Source organism: Hippopotamus amphibius, chromosome X, assembly GCF_030028045.1.
Source record: "Hippopotamus amphibius kiboko isolate mHipAmp2 chromosome X, mHipAmp2.hap2, whole genome shotgun sequence".
Taxonomy (NCBI): Eukaryota; Metazoa; Chordata; class Mammalia; order Artiodactyla; family Hippopotamidae; genus Hippopotamus; species Hippopotamus amphibius.
The window spans coordinates 83,033,947-83,049,276 of NC_080203.1; the positions used below are offsets into that span (position 1 = coordinate 83,033,947).

The 15,330-nt window shown below is 40.9% G+C and overlaps 1 protein-coding gene across 2 annotated transcripts in view; it reads left to right on the forward strand.

The window, feature by feature from the left end:
* Positions 1-7,759: 7,759 nt before the first annotated feature.
* ZC4H2 (zinc finger C4H2-type containing) overlaps positions 7,760-15,330 on the forward strand; it is a 38,519-nt gene continuing 30,948 nt past the window's right edge. Inside the window, exon 1 of one of the 2 annotated variants that reach the window (XM_057719407.1) lies at positions 7,760-7,948. In XM_057719407.1, coding sequence (XP_057575390.1) covers positions 7,896-7,948 — 53 coding nt within the window. In that variant the 5' untranslated portion in view covers positions 7,760-7,895. The remainder of the gene's footprint in view (positions 7,949-15,330) is intronic. The other variant, XM_057719408.1, reaches the window with a different exon arrangement.

Sequence of the window (15,330 nt, forward strand, 5' to 3'; positions counted from 1 at the left end):
CCAAGTCACTATCATCTATTTCCTGGATAACTGAAATAATCTCTTGACTGGTTTTCCTGTTCCCATTTTTGTCCCAGTACAATCTATTTTCATAGCAGTCAGAGTGATCTTTAAAAACTAGATGATGTTATTTCCTTACTTAAAATGCTCAATAGCTGTCTATTGTAATTAGAATAAAATCCAACTCCTCACCATGATTTACAACATACTGTTTGTCTGTGCCTACCTCCTCAATCTATTATGGTTCCCCTCAATCAGCCAGAGCCCAGGCCAAGCATGTTCCTGCTTTAGGACCATTTCACTGGCTATTCTCTCTGCCTGGAATACTCTTTCTCCAGATCGTTGCATGGCTGACTCCTTCTCAGGTCTCTAATATCATCTCTGAAGAGAATCCTTCTCTGCCCATCCTGCCTTAAACATTTCCCTTTCTGCCACCAGTCTATTCCATTATCTTCTTTTTAATTTCATTTTCTTAAATTATTATGGGATTATAATTGATTAACAATGTTGTGTTAGTTTCAGGTGTACAGCAAAGTGAATCTGTTATACAAATACATATATCTACTCTTTTTTAGATTCTTTTCCCATATAGGCCATTACAGAGTATTGAGCAGAGTTCCCTGTGCTATACCATAGGCCCTTATTAGTTATCTATTTTATATATAGTAGTGTGTATGTGTCAATTCCAATCTTCCAATTCATCCCTCCCCCCTCCCTTACACTCTGGTAATCATAAGTTTATTTTCCAAATCTGTATCTCTATTTCCATATTGTAGATAAGTTCATTTGTAGCCTTTTCTTAGATTCTACATATAAGTGATATCATATAATATTTGTCATTCTCTTTCTGACTTCACTCAGTATGAAAATCTCTAGGTCCATCCATATTGCTGCAAATGGCATTATTTTGTTATTTTTATGGCGGAGTAATATCCCATTGTATATATGTACCACATCTTCTTTATCCATTCTTCTGACGATGGACATTAGTTTGCTTCCATGTCCTGGCTATTGTAAATGGTGCTCCAATGAACATTGTAGTGCATGTACCTTTTCAAATTACGGTTTTCTCTGGATATATGCCCAGGAGTGGGATTGCTGGATCATATGGTAGCTCTATTTTCAGTTTTTTTAAGGAAGCTTCACACTGTTCTCCATGGTGGCTGTACCAGTTTGCATTCCCACCAACAGTGTAGGAGGGTTCACTTTTCACATTACCTTCTTTTAGTTTGTTTATTGGCATTATCTCTACATAAAATTATCATATTTATTTGTTTTTTCTTTTCCATGTTTATTGTCTGGCACCTCCCACTAGAAAGTAAACTTCATGAGGGGAGTAATAGAACATAGTGGTTAAGAGCATGGCTTCTGTAGTCAGACTGTCTAAATTCAAATCCCAGTTCTTCCACTTAGCTGAGTAACTCTGGGAAAGTTACTTAAATTCTCTATGTCTCAGCTTCCTTTTATGTAACATGGGACAGTAATAGTAATACATCATAGGGTCATTGCAAGGATTAAACTGAATTAATACATGCAAAGCACTATAACTCTAGTACCTAGAAGAGTGTCTGGCATGTAGCAGGTATCTAAGAAGTATTTGATGGCTGATTGCTTGAATGAATCCTTGATGCCTTCTGCTCCTTCCCTCCTTCCTGTCTAGTTTCCCCTCAGGTCTCTTCCTTCAGGAAGTTTTCCCTGAATGTTCCCTTTCCTACTTACTGGTTCTCCTATTTTTTGTGCTCATAGAACCCAGACTTCTTCCAATCCTTATTTGCTGGGTATAGCTATATACATATGTGTGTCTGATCTTTGTAATAACTGGTCTCTTTAACTGCAAGCTTGGTGAGGGAAGGGCCTATGTCTGTCATATCTACTGTGGGATCTCTGCTGCCTAGCATAGTACCTGACACAAAAGGTACACAATAAATATTTCTTGGCTGAATGACTCAAAAACTTTGGCTCATTTTTTTCTTAGAAATGCTGATTAAGAAACATGACTTGAGAAATTTAGTATTTTGCAGAACTTTTTAAAATTAATTTTTATTGGAGTATAGTTGCTTTACAATGTTGTGTTAGTTTCTGCTGTTCAGCAAAGTGAATCAATTATGCATATACATATATTCCCTCATTTTAGATTTCCTTCCCATTTATGTCACCACAGAGCATTGAGTAGAGTTCCTTGTGCTATACAGTAGGTTCTCATCAGTCATCTATTTTATACATAGTAGTGTATATATGTGAATCCCAATCTCCAAATTCATCCCACCTCCCACCTTCCCCCTTGGTAATCATAAGTTTGTTCTCTACAACTGTGCTTCTATTTCTGCTTTGCAAATGAGCTCATCTTTACCATTTTTCTAGATTCCCCATATAGGTGACATTATACAACATTTGTTTTCCTCTTTCTGACTTCACTCTGTATGACAGTCTCTAGCTCTATCCACGTCTCTACCAATGGCACTATTTTGTTCCTTTTGAGAGCTGAGTACTATTCCATTGTATATATGTACCATATCTTCTTTATCCATTCCTCTGTTGATGGACATTTAGGGTTGCTTCCTTGTCCTGGCTATTGTAAATAGTGCTGCAGTGAACACTGGTGTGCATGTATCTTTTTGAATTATGGTTTTCTCTGGGTATATGCCCAGGATTGGGGTTTCTGGGTCATGTGGTTGTTCTACTTTTAGTTTTTGAGGATCCTCCATACTGCTCTCCATAGTGGCTGTACCAATTTACATTTCCACCAACAGTGTAGGAGGGTTCCCTTTTCTCCACACCCTCTCCAGAATTTACTGTTTGTAGATTTTTTGATGATGGCCATTCTGACCGATGTGAGGTGATACCTCACTGTAGTTTTGATTTGCATTTCTCCAATAATTAGTGATGTTGAGCATCTTTTCATGTTGGCCTTCTGTATGTCTTATTTGGAAAAATGTCTATTTGGGTCTTCCGCACATTTTTCACTGTTTTTTTTTTTTTTGGAGGGGGGGTTTTTTGTTTTTGTTTTTGATAATGAGCTGCATGAGCTGTTTGTACTTTTGGGAGATTAATCCCTTGTCCGTTGCTTCATTTGCAAATATTTTCTTCCATGCTGAGAGCTGTCTTTTCACTTTGTTTGTGGTTTCCTTTGCTGTGCAGAAGACTTTACGTTTAATTGGGTCCCATTTGTTTATTTTTGCTTTTATTTTCATTACTCTAGGAGGTGGGTCAAAAAAGATCTTATTGTGATTTATGTCAAAAAGTGTTCTGCCTATGTTTTCCTCTAAGAGTTTTATAGTATCCAGCCTTACATTTAGGTATTTAATCCATTTCAAGTTTATTTTTTTATGGTGTTAGGGTGTGTTCTAATTTCATTCTTTTACATGTCCAGTTTTCCAGCACCACTTATTGAAAAGGCTGTCTTTTCTCTATTGTATATTCTTGCCTCCTTTGTCATAGATTAGTTGACCATTGGTGTGTGGTTTATCTCTGGGCTTTCTATCCTGTTCCATTGATCTATATTTCTGTTTTTGTGCCAGGACCATACTGTCTTGATTACTGTAGCTTTGTAGTATAATCTGAAGTCAGGGAGCCTGATTCCTCCTGCTCTGCTTTGGCTATTTGGGGTCTTTTGTATTGCCATACAAATTGTAAAATTTTGTGTTTTAATTCTGAGAAAAATGCCATTGGTAATTTGATAGGAATTGCATTGAATCTGTAGATTTTTTGGGGGGTAGTATAGTCATTTTCACAATACTGATTCTTCCAATCCAAGAACATGGTATGTCTCTCTTTGTGTCATCTTTGATTTCTTTCATCAGTATCCTATAGTTTTTTGAGTACAGGTCTCCTTAGGTAGGTTTATTCCAAGGTATTTTCTTCTTTTTGTTGCAATGGTAACTGGGGTCGTTTCCTTAATTTCTCTTTCTGATCTTTTGTTGTTAGTATATAGGAATGCAAGAGATTTCTGTGTATTAATTTTGTATCCTGCAACTTTTTACTAAATTTATCGATTAGCTCTGGTAGTTTTCTGTTGGCATCTTTAGGATATTTCTATTTATAGTATCATGTCATCTGCAGTGACAGTTTTACTTCTTCTTTTTCAATTTGTATTCCTTTTATTTCTTTTTCTTCTCTGATTTCCAAGGCTAGGACTTCGAAAACTATGTTGAATAATAGTGGTGAGAGTGGACATCTTTGTCTTGTTCCTGAACTTAGAGGAAATGCTTTCAGTTTTTTACCATTGAAATGATGTTTGCTGTGGGCTTTGTCATATATGATCTTTATTATGTTGAGGTAGGTTCCCTCTGTGCCCACTTTCTGGAGTTTTTTACCATAAATCGATGTTGAACTTTGTCAAAAGCTTTTTCTGCATCTATTGAGATAACCATATGGTTTTTATTCTTCAATTTGTTAATATGGTCTATCACATTGATTGATTTGTGTGTATTGAAGATTCCTTGCATCCCTGGAATAAATCCCACTTGATCATGGTGTATTATCCTTTTAACGTGTTGTTGGATTCTGTTTGCTAGTATTTTGTTGTGGATATTTGTGTTTATGCTCATCAGTGATATTGGCCTGCAATTTTCTTTTCTGTGACATCTTTGTCTGATTTTGGTATCAGGGTGATGGTGGCCTCATTGAGTGAGCTTGGGGGTGTTCCTCCCTCTGCAATTTTTTTTGGCAGCACTTTTTGAAAGGCAATTCAGATTGAAAGCTGTTGTTGCATGTTTCCCTCCACTCTTAGTTCAGTTCATTATTGAAACAGAGTGAAAGATGTATGAATTCAAACATTTTGGCCTCCACTCTTTAAATCTTGATCTGTTCCCTGAGAGTATCAGATTAAGAAGAAACTGGCTGGCTACCCCTTTGCTAATTCATTGCATTTTAATGGTCCCAACATATCCTGCCTCCTTACATGTTTCTTGGCAATAAGGAAAATGTTGATCCTGATAGGACTAAGATATTTTATTCCCACCACCTCAAATCAATCCATTTTTTTCTAATAAAATGACAGATTATAACTAACCGCTAGCACAACTCCAAAATATCCACTATAGTCTTCTGATTAATTGAGAGTCATTGAACACTTCTTACTATAAGGCTACCAGCTTGGTTTGAAGATACTGTTGTAAGTACTTCTTCAGGAGAGATAGCAGAAGGTATGGTTTCTTTCTATTCCCCTCTTTTAATCTGTAACATTTTCCTTCCTGTCACTGTTAGCCTGATTTCTTACAACTCAGCAAGGTGCAGGTGAGACACCTGTTATTAAAGAGGTTAAGGAGCCAAGACAAATCAATGAAAGCTACAAGGCTTATGGACCCTTCCATTAATTTGATATCTTAACTGTTACAAATAGCATAAAACTTCTTCCAAGCTCCAGGTGCTTCCAAGGCCCCTTCACCTAGATTAACTGTCAGCTTCCTTTAATGTCCTTGGATTGGGAGCATGGTACGTATTTGTCCCTTTGCAGGCTCCCTATATTGGAGTGTAATATCTGACTTAAGTAAGAGAGGCATTTGGATTCTATGGGGGCAGCAGCTGCTTGATACAGGCAGTGTGGGGCTATGGGAAGAGCACAAGTCCCTGAGTCAAGGGTTCTGTTTCTGTGTCAGACAGCCTGCGTTACCTTGAATAAGTCCATTGCCTCTCTTGGCCTGGTTCCTCATCTGTGAAATAGGGTTTTGGTGAGGCTTGAAAGACATTTGCCAAATTGCTTTGAAAATAATATTGTAAAGCTATTAACACATTTAATTGAAACAGATACAAAGCCACATCTAGACCCTTACCAGACATGTGGACATAGCATGAGGTAAAGATTCTAAGAGCAAGTGGATGGCAGATGAAAAGAAATTAGTTTTAAAACCTGAAAGGCCATTCCCAAATAACTTCCTCCACACCCCCATACACACCCTCCATTTCTCTTCAAACCAGAGTTAACTTATAAAGTGATATTTTGACATAAATATATACATTTAAGATGCCATTTTACTTTTGTTCTTCATATTTTTCTTAGATATTCCCAAGTCCCTTGGTCCAACCTGAGCCCAGGCTCTAGCTTTGTAACTTACTTTGTGGCCTTGGCCAAGCCAGTTTTCCAGAGTCGGTTTTTTTCCTTGTAAAAAGGGATAAATCTACTTATCCCCTTCACAGTGATTGAGAGGATGAAATGAGGGACTGTGCATACAGCTCTCAGCACAGTAGCTGATACATGCCAGGCACTTACATGGACTTATTTCCTTCCTTTTCTTCTTACAGAATATGGCTGCAGTTAATTCTTGGCTCTGGAATCTAAGGTAGAATAGCTCAGACCCACAGTCTTTGTGAACAACCAACTCAATAGTCTTCAAAGGCCTGCTAGTGGCATTACAAGACAGGAATCTTCAAGACCACCAGGAAATTGTTAGGCTGGACACCATGGAGAATTTCCTGGTTGTGAAAGTTATGTATGGAATCCAAAGAAGAGAAGGGCTTCAGTTCCTTCCCTAGCAAACTCTTAAAATCATTGTGCATATCCTGAATGTTCTGAGACACATGTTCCAGTATTCTTCAGCTTCCCAAAATAACAAGCCCTGTATTTAGCACCATCTGGGAATGATCTCATTGAGCATTACAATGAGCCTTTGAGGTAGGGCTAAGTAGGTCCATTTTTCAGATGAGGAAACTAAGGCCCAGAAAAAGAAAGGGCAAGATCCAGTCAGAGAGAGCTCTAGCTTACTTTTAGTTGGGAGTGAGTCAAAGTCCTCCATTTATCTAAAACCCAGCTCTCTGGGGCTGTCCTTGCTCTCTGAGGAATTACCTCTTCTTACATGCTCTCATCTCCTCCAAATCATTCTCCACTTTGCCTCTAGAGTCACCTCCCTAAGACATCCCTCCGAGCTTATCACTCCCGTGCTTTGAAACATAAAATAACTTGGTATTATTTAGCATATTTAATAAATGTGTATTGGACGAATGTGTGCCTATATGATTAAATCCAAACTCTATTTTGGATTTAAATTAAAGGTCTCTCATGATCTGGTTCTAACCTAGCTTTCCTAGGTACATCGCCCATTTTTTTTTTTCCACCTCTCCACTCCATATATAAACATTATGCTCCAGACACCTTGGCCCACTTGTCCTTTCCTTTCTATATGTGTTGTGCCCTGTCCTGGAAAGTCAGTCCTCCCCAATGGACTGGAAAATTCTCAGTTACCTTTTGAGACCTATTTACATCTTCTCTGCTCAGATTACACTTTATCCATTTCTGTATTATGGCAGCACAATGCACTGTAATTAATGGGTTACTTTTCATTCTCTCCTGCTGCTCAAAGGCAAGGACTTGCTTTTATCTCCTCAAAGGCAAGGACTTGCTTTTATTTATTTTTGCTTCACCCAGTGCCTCTCCCAGTACCTCCTTCGTTGACTGGCAGTTTGAACTCAGTAACTAGAATGGATGGAGGCTTGGAAGGAATCTGGTCACCCCCTCCCCATCCTTCAGCTTTAGCAGCTGCTCCCTCCTCCCTTCTGTCTCTTCTCCACCTTCGCTCCATTTCCATATGAATGCCAAAGCCACTAATTCCCAAACAGCTGCCAGAACACTCAACCTCTCGCCCACGGGCCAAGCGAATATCACTATTCCCTTGTATTCCTCACAACCTTTGACACAATTATCTGTGACAAATTGACTAAAAGTGCTGCTGCAGGAAGAGAAACAGTAATGGCTTGCTTGGCCTTATGGGAGTTGTAGTCCTGCAGGCCTCTGAGCTGCCTGACTGGTCCCGGAGCTGCGGACTACAGCTCCCAGGCCTTCAGGGCCCTACCGCACAGGCTCAGAGCCCCATGCCGGGAGGAGGTGGTTACATTGTGTCTATTGTATCCCTGTGCTTGTGTGTTTGTACATTTCTCAGGACGTGAAATTGAGAGTGAAAAGCATGGCAGATGAGCAAGAAATCATGTGCAAATTGGAAAGCATTAAAGAGATCAGGTAAGTGGAATGTTGCAGCGCCCCCCAGTCCCCCTCCGAAGCTCCCCGAATCCCTCACTGCGGGAAAGGGCTGTGACCTAAGGAAAGTATCTATTGTTGGGCTACTTGCAGAGGGGTATGTGAAAGGATCCCATTCTTCACGGAATTCAAGGATGAGAAGGAGGCAGGGGAGAACCGGAACTGAGACTAGCAGAGAGAGAGAGAGGCAGAGAAACAGACTGATCGAGAGGGATCTCTTGCCAGATGTGTCCAAGAAAGCCAGATGGAGACACATGGTGTGTGTGTGTGTGTGTGTGTGTGTGTGTGTATGCGCGCGCGCGCGCGCTTGCGCGCGGGGGGGGGGGGGTGTGTGTGGTGGGGGTGGGGTGGGGGTTGTTCTCAAGACGGCTTTATTCTTCTTGGGTGGGAGTTAGGGGGATGGCATTCTTGGACCCATTATATTTTAAAGTGTTTGCTGGCTTCAAGGTGTATTTGGCTTTTTGCTCTTTAGGAGTGTAGATTTTTTTTCAGTCTCTTGTTCAACTTCAGGACCTCGAGCTCGGGCGAGCCTTTTGAGAGCAGAGAGCTCTGGCTGGTGGTGGCTGCCGGCGACTGCCGGCTGGGGATGCAGAGGAATCCCTGCAGGCCTGGACTGGGAGGACAGAGAGCACTCGTTCTTATGTATTTTTTGCTTTAACTCACCACTTTCTTCCTGTCCTACCGGGTGCTCGGTAAGGGAGATGGTGGTGATGGAGACTGGGGAGGTAGTTGCCACCTACAACAGCTGCTCTCAGGCCCCAGAGGTGACTGGCTGATGGGTGGGCCACAAAGTGGGTGTTGGCTGTGCCCCCTACTCCTTTTCTCCAGGAGTGGCATTGGCTAGGCAATGATACAGTACTTGTTCAGAGCACAATAGCGCTGGTTGAGTGGACTGCCTGGGCCAACACCAGGCCTTCCTTCACCTGCTCTTTTCTGCCAGGAGTCCCTGCCCCCCACCGACCCAACTCTGCCTCAGCTTCCACCTTCCTAGGGTGCCCTGGGTCTGCCTGCCTCCCTTTAGTGTTTTCCAGAAACCTGAAGAAAAATGGGGGGTATATCAAGTGTGTCCCTTTAAGAAATAAGACTTCGGCCAAGAAATTTAACCCTTGGAGTGAATGCCTTGTGTGAGACTCACACATGATGGTGGTGGTGGGGAAGTACCTTGGCTTTTTTGTCCTTTTCAGGGGTTATATTTCTACTTCTGCTGGAGAGTAAAAGGAAGGGAACTCTTATTTATTGAGCCCCTGGTGTGCCCAACCGTTTGACCTACTATTGCTCATTCAGCAAGAGTCCTGAGAACTTCCTACACTTCCTTTACAACTGGGAAAATGGAAGCTCAGAAAGTTTAAGAAACTTTTCCGGAGCCCAACAGTTTGAAAATGCCAGATTTTGACAGGAACCCAGTCAATTTGTGTGCAGAGGCTCTGGGCTTCCCACTCTATCCCGTGGAGGGTCTGGGGAAGGGTATTGAGGGGGTGTATATTGCTATTTTTTTCTGTAAAAGAATCAGGATATAGGCAGCGAGACACCTTGGCACAGGAAAAGGTCAGCTGTCATAATAACAATGTAGCTAATAAGAAATTTATGCCTGCAAGTGAAGAGCCTAGACTTATTTTTACCAGACTTTAAAGGAATCGCTACCCAACCCCAAGAGAAGGAACGGTTGAGAGCAAGGAAACGTGACCCCTCCTAGTAGAGACCAAATCGGGGGCCATGACTTTGACCCTCACCAGTGGTAAACCTGGCATTCTGGGATCCTAAGAAGCCTTAGAGAGGCCAGAACTCTCACCCCCAACCAGCAATAACAAAGAGCCTCTCTCCAACCTGGATGTCAATCAGAGACCCAGTGGAAAACCTGGACTTATACCGCCCCCCCTTCCTTGCAAAAGTAGCACATCAGAGGAGGCCTGCAAAAACAAAAATATTAAAAGAGATCCAGAGTATCCAGATTTAATTGAAAAAAAAAATCACTTGCCGTACCAAGATTAATAATTTCAGTGGCAAGAGAAAGTAAACAGATGCCAGGGTTGAGATGACACAGAAGTTAGAATCATCTGACAAGGATTTTAAAGCAGCCATCATAAAAATGCTTCAGGGAGCAACCACAACACACTTGCAACGAATGATAAAATAGAAAATCTCAGCATTTAAATAGAAAGTCTCAAAAAGAAATATAAAACACAAAGAAGAACCAAATGGAAGTTTGAGAGCTGGAAAAAAAAACTCTAAAAACTCAATGGATGAGCTCAGGAGCAAGATGGAGAAGACAGAGGAAAGAATCAGACAAACATAAAACAATAGAAATAACCCAATCTGAACAACAGAAGGAAATTAAATGCAAAAAAAAAGAAAAAAGAAAGAAAGAAAGAAAAAAAAAGAAAAAGAAGGAATTGAGCAGAGCCAGAGCCTCCAGACCTGTGGGACTATAACAAAAGCTCTAACATTCATGTCAACAGCATCTCAGAAAGAGAGGAGAATAAGGCAGGACCGGAAAAGTACTTAAAGTAGTGGCTTAAAAATTCCCAAACTGAGCAAAAGGACACAGACCTCCAGATCCAAGAAGCTAAGCAAACACCATCCGGAAAGTCCTGAAGAAATTCATACCAAGACACATCATACTCAACTTCTGAAAACAAAAGCAGAGAAAAGATCTAGGAAGCAGACAAACAGAAACGTCTTACCTGTACCTTCAGGGAAAAATAAAATAGAAAGTCAGAAGATTCCTCATTAGAAACTGATGAGGCCTTAGCAGGAAGTAGCACAATATTTTTCAAGTGCTGAAGGAAAAGAATTGTCAACCCAGAATCCTATGTTCAGTGGAAATATCCTTCAGGAATAAAGGGGTAATCAAGACATTCTCAGATGCCCCCATCTAGCTCCTCCCACTAAACCTCTTCTTTAATGCCATCATTCTCTGCACATTTACCTCAGATTGAAATCTGAATGTTGATGCCGATTACTCTTTCTTTTTTATCACTCACCTTTGATCAGTTAGCAAGTCCCTCTGTTTCTACCTTCAACATCTGGCTCAAATTCATGCTCCACTCTCCATCTCCACACTCACTGTCCCGTTTTAGGCCTTCATCATGACCAGCCTGGTTAATTATAATGTTGTATCCATTTCTACCTATAGAATTGCTGTCCTATCTTGTCTGCCCCCTATTTTTAATTCCATCCACACTGCTATGAGAACTACCTTCCCAAAGCACTGGGGTTACTATGTTATTCCTCAAACACATTCACTGACTTCCCATTGCCTATAGCAATATTTTTCAAAACACAGATTGTGAACCATTAAATAGGTCATGAAATGAATTAGTTGCTAGTAGCATTTGTAAAAAAAAAATTAAAACAACCTAAGATAGAAAATATCAGCATACATTGCATAAGAAATGGTAGGTGTTCTCTGTGGAAACTTTTGTTTCACTTTTCTATTGCCGTTTATGTGTATTGGATCACAATATAAGATTCATTTCTCACTATAAGTCATGTCTTACTGTATGTCCATAGACATTTGCCAGTAATTGTTGCCCCTCTCCTGCACAAGTCTGGCCCAGACCCACCTTTCCAATCTTATCCACTACTACTCGTTTTTGTTTATCTTACTCTTTATCCACACAGAAATTCCTCACTGTTTCATATACTTTCATTCCTCCAGGCCTTTGCTAATGTGGATCCCTCATTCTTAATGCCCTTCCCTTATTCCAAGCCTGTAAATCCTGCTTATTCTTCAAGGAAGACCCAGAACAAACACCACCTTTTGTTCAAAACCTCCTCAAATTCCCTAGTCCAAACGAATCACTACTCCTTTGGGCTCCCACTGGGAGATTTATTATAGCAGTCGTTATTCTGCCTCATGGTAAAGTTTTGAATTGACATGTGCCTGCATTCCTCCCTCCCTTCCTTTCTTCTTTCCTCCCTCCTTTCCTTCCTTCCTCCCTCCTTTCCTTCCTTCCTTCCTTCCTTCCTTCCATCATTGCTGTGGCAGCTTCAGCGGGCTCCACTATCACCTAGCTTGAAAACTAACTCAGCTTTCGCCCCAGTGCTCAGTCAACAACAAGTCACAGAACAGCTGGTAACTCTGGGACTTAAGGATGGGCAAGTCAAACCAATTGTGACTACAGGAGAGAGAATGCAAGGGAGTTGACATTTGGTGCTGAGCTGTGAGAAAGTCTTCAAGGTGAACTGTTCTAAGAAAACTGCTTTTCCTATAGTAGCTGCTTTTCCAGGTGAACAAATAGATATTAAATGGAAGAATACTCAGTACTTAGGCGGTGTTCTCATCAGACTAGAATAGGCAGGAAAAGCTGACACCTTGTTTTTTTATTCAGTGACACTTACCAAGCACCTCTTCTGGGGCCATACACAGGGCTGAGATATTCTCTGAGGACTACTAAGATAAATTAGACCTGTTCTCAAGGATATTAAAATCAAGGTGAATAGCTCTGATCTCTCCCCTGAGTTCCATACTCACATATGCAAATTCCCACTTAACCAAACCCACTAGATATATCACTGGCATCTCAAACAGACCCCAACAGAACTCTCATCTTTACCCCCATCCCCACCCCCAAACACTCTCCTTTCCTAGTCTTCCCCCATTGGTAGTAAATACCACTCCCATCCCCAAATCTGGAATCACTCTTCATTCTTCCTTCTATGACTCTGTGTATCTGAAACACTAGCACAGTGGTTATCAAACTTGGGTGTGCATTAGGCTCCACCTGGGGGGCGGTTGAAACCTAGATTACTGGATCCCATCTCCAGAGTCTCTGATTCAGTAGAAGTCCTGAGAATTTGCATTTCTAGCAAGTTCCTAGGCAATGCTGTTGCTGCCATTCCAGGGAACACACTTGGAAAAACCACAGCATTAGTAAGACCTGGTGAATTATGCCTATATAATATATTCTGCATCTGCCCACTTTCCACTTTTCCCTTAGCTCATCAACAAATCTGAGCAGTTTTCCACCCATCTCTGCTAGCAAGTGTCTTTGCTTGGTCTGCCCATCCTCAAGTCCTACAGGTCCCAGCTTTCCTACTCTGTTTGTTGAGTGAGTGTTGGGACTAAGTCACCTCTCGAGCTGACTGACAGATTAGCCTGCCAAGTTTGTCTCAGGAATGGATGATCCACTGCCCTAGAACCTCTCCTGCTTTCTACCCTTACTTCTCCACATGAGTCAGCAAAGAGTCATTGGAAAGAAGTTAGCCAGCTTAATATTTTTGTCTTGGCCCAGGACTCTTTCTGGAGAGGCTGTGGCCCAGGGAGGTCAGGAATCTTGGTTCAATATTTAAGTAAGACTATGGCCCCAGTGATTGTGGGAAACCCTAAAGAAGTATTCTGTGGATTTCCTGGGATTCCATGGCCACACCAGCTGCACCTTAGCCTCTTGGGAAGATTTCATTAAGAAGTTTTCCACATAAAATCGGGTCTTTAATGACTTGGATACTTTCCTTACTTGTAGGGCCAAACATTCCACAGATTCCATCTCATGGAGTCATCCAACAACTTTGTGCAAGGCTACACTGAGTCCTGCTTCTCAGGTAGATAGAATTTCCAAGCTTCCTAGAGGTTCCATGATGTGCCCTATTTCACCCTTAAAATTGGTGACTGACTGATCCAGGACAAGATTCACTCCATTGGCTTGTTTCTACAGCTTGACATACATCATATGAGGAAAGTTCCTTTGTATGGTGGAAAGGTCATTAGGCTCAGCACACTGAATTCTCCACTTCCTGGCTTTGTGATGTTGGGCAGTTCACTTCTCCCAGCCTCAAATTCTTCATCTGTAAAAATGAAGCTAAACATACCTATTTTTGTGGTTGCAATGAGGATTGAATTAGATAGTGTATCAAGTGCCTAGCACAGTTGCTGGAACACAGTAGACACCAAAAATAGATAAATAGGTAGATGATAGATAGATAGATAAGATAGCTAATAGTTATTTTATTAAATAAATCCTTTGTTAACACCCAATTCCTTCCCAGTTCCTGGAACTTTTAGACTCTTAATCAATGTTAACTGAATGAATTAAAGCCCCTCACCCACAGTAATATCTTTCTTTCTCTGAGACTACTGAAATTACAGTCAGTACCTTGGACTTACCACCTATGTGCATGCATTTTTGTCACTCCAAATGTAATTGCTGAGCCCTGCTATGGCCAAGGCAGTGTAATAGATGACATGGAGTTTACAGAGAGAAATATGATATAGTGCCAGTTTCTAGGAGACTCTTGTATATATAATTATCCAGATTTCAAACTGCTTCATGTGAAAGTGTGTACATTTAGAGGACCCAGAGGATGATGGCTGCATGCTCTTGGGCTAGTTCCTCTCCTATTCTGGACATTTGTTTCTTCATCTGAAATGAAAAGGATAGATTTTATTGGTGGCTTTGAAGTAATGTTCTAAGGAGCTCTGGGAATTGCAGGGAGGCGTATCAAGGGCCATTCTGGTAGAGTCAAACAGGGTTGGACTTGAGGAGAGAATATAGACTCTGAGACCCACTTCCACTTGAACCATAATAGTTATGATTTGATCTATTTTCTATATTGGACCACAATCAATACTTTTACTTGAAGGAAGTGGTCTTATCCTCATTCACCCCTAGGATCCAGCACACTGTTGGTAAGTGGTACTTTTTTTTTTTTGTCTGCTTGATTGATAGAAAATGAAAACAGAAGGAAGCTAGTATGTGTGTGTGCATTTAAGCAGTGGCTGGCATGATGCCCACTCTGTAGATCTGTGAAAGGAAAGACCTTTCACTTAAATTTAATCTTAGCCCAAACTACCCAGTTGCTGGATAGAGCGTGGAAGGCTGGGCATTAGAACCTAAGCCTGAACAACGTGGTAAAGGCAATCAACCACAAAGGTAACAAGTCCCCATTTCTTCTTTTCATCATTAACCCACTTCCCATTCCTCTTGGGTACCTCAATTGTCAAAATCCATTTAAATCTGTTTCCTCTACACAAGCCTTTTGACAAGTCATTCATTTTCTTGGGAAAACAGGAGCAGAAGAATAGAATTAGAATTTGGGTTCAGACAGTGTTGTGTATTTAGATTTAATTCTGGGTACAGGAAGAAGCCATTGGAGCATATATTTTTAACAGCTTTTTTGAGTTGTGATTTACATATCATGGAAACCATCTGTTTTAAGTGTACAGTGAGTCCCTACAAGTTGTGAACTTTCAAAGATGCAGACATGTGTTCACATGTCCAATCATGTAAGTTAGTTCATGTGTCTGGCATACATTTTTATGTGCGTGTATCCTCTACAAGTGGTTGTGCTTTTGTGTACTTTACTGTACAGTACTGTATAGAGTACAGTAGTACAGTATCTTTATTTCAAGTGCAGGATTCCAGAAG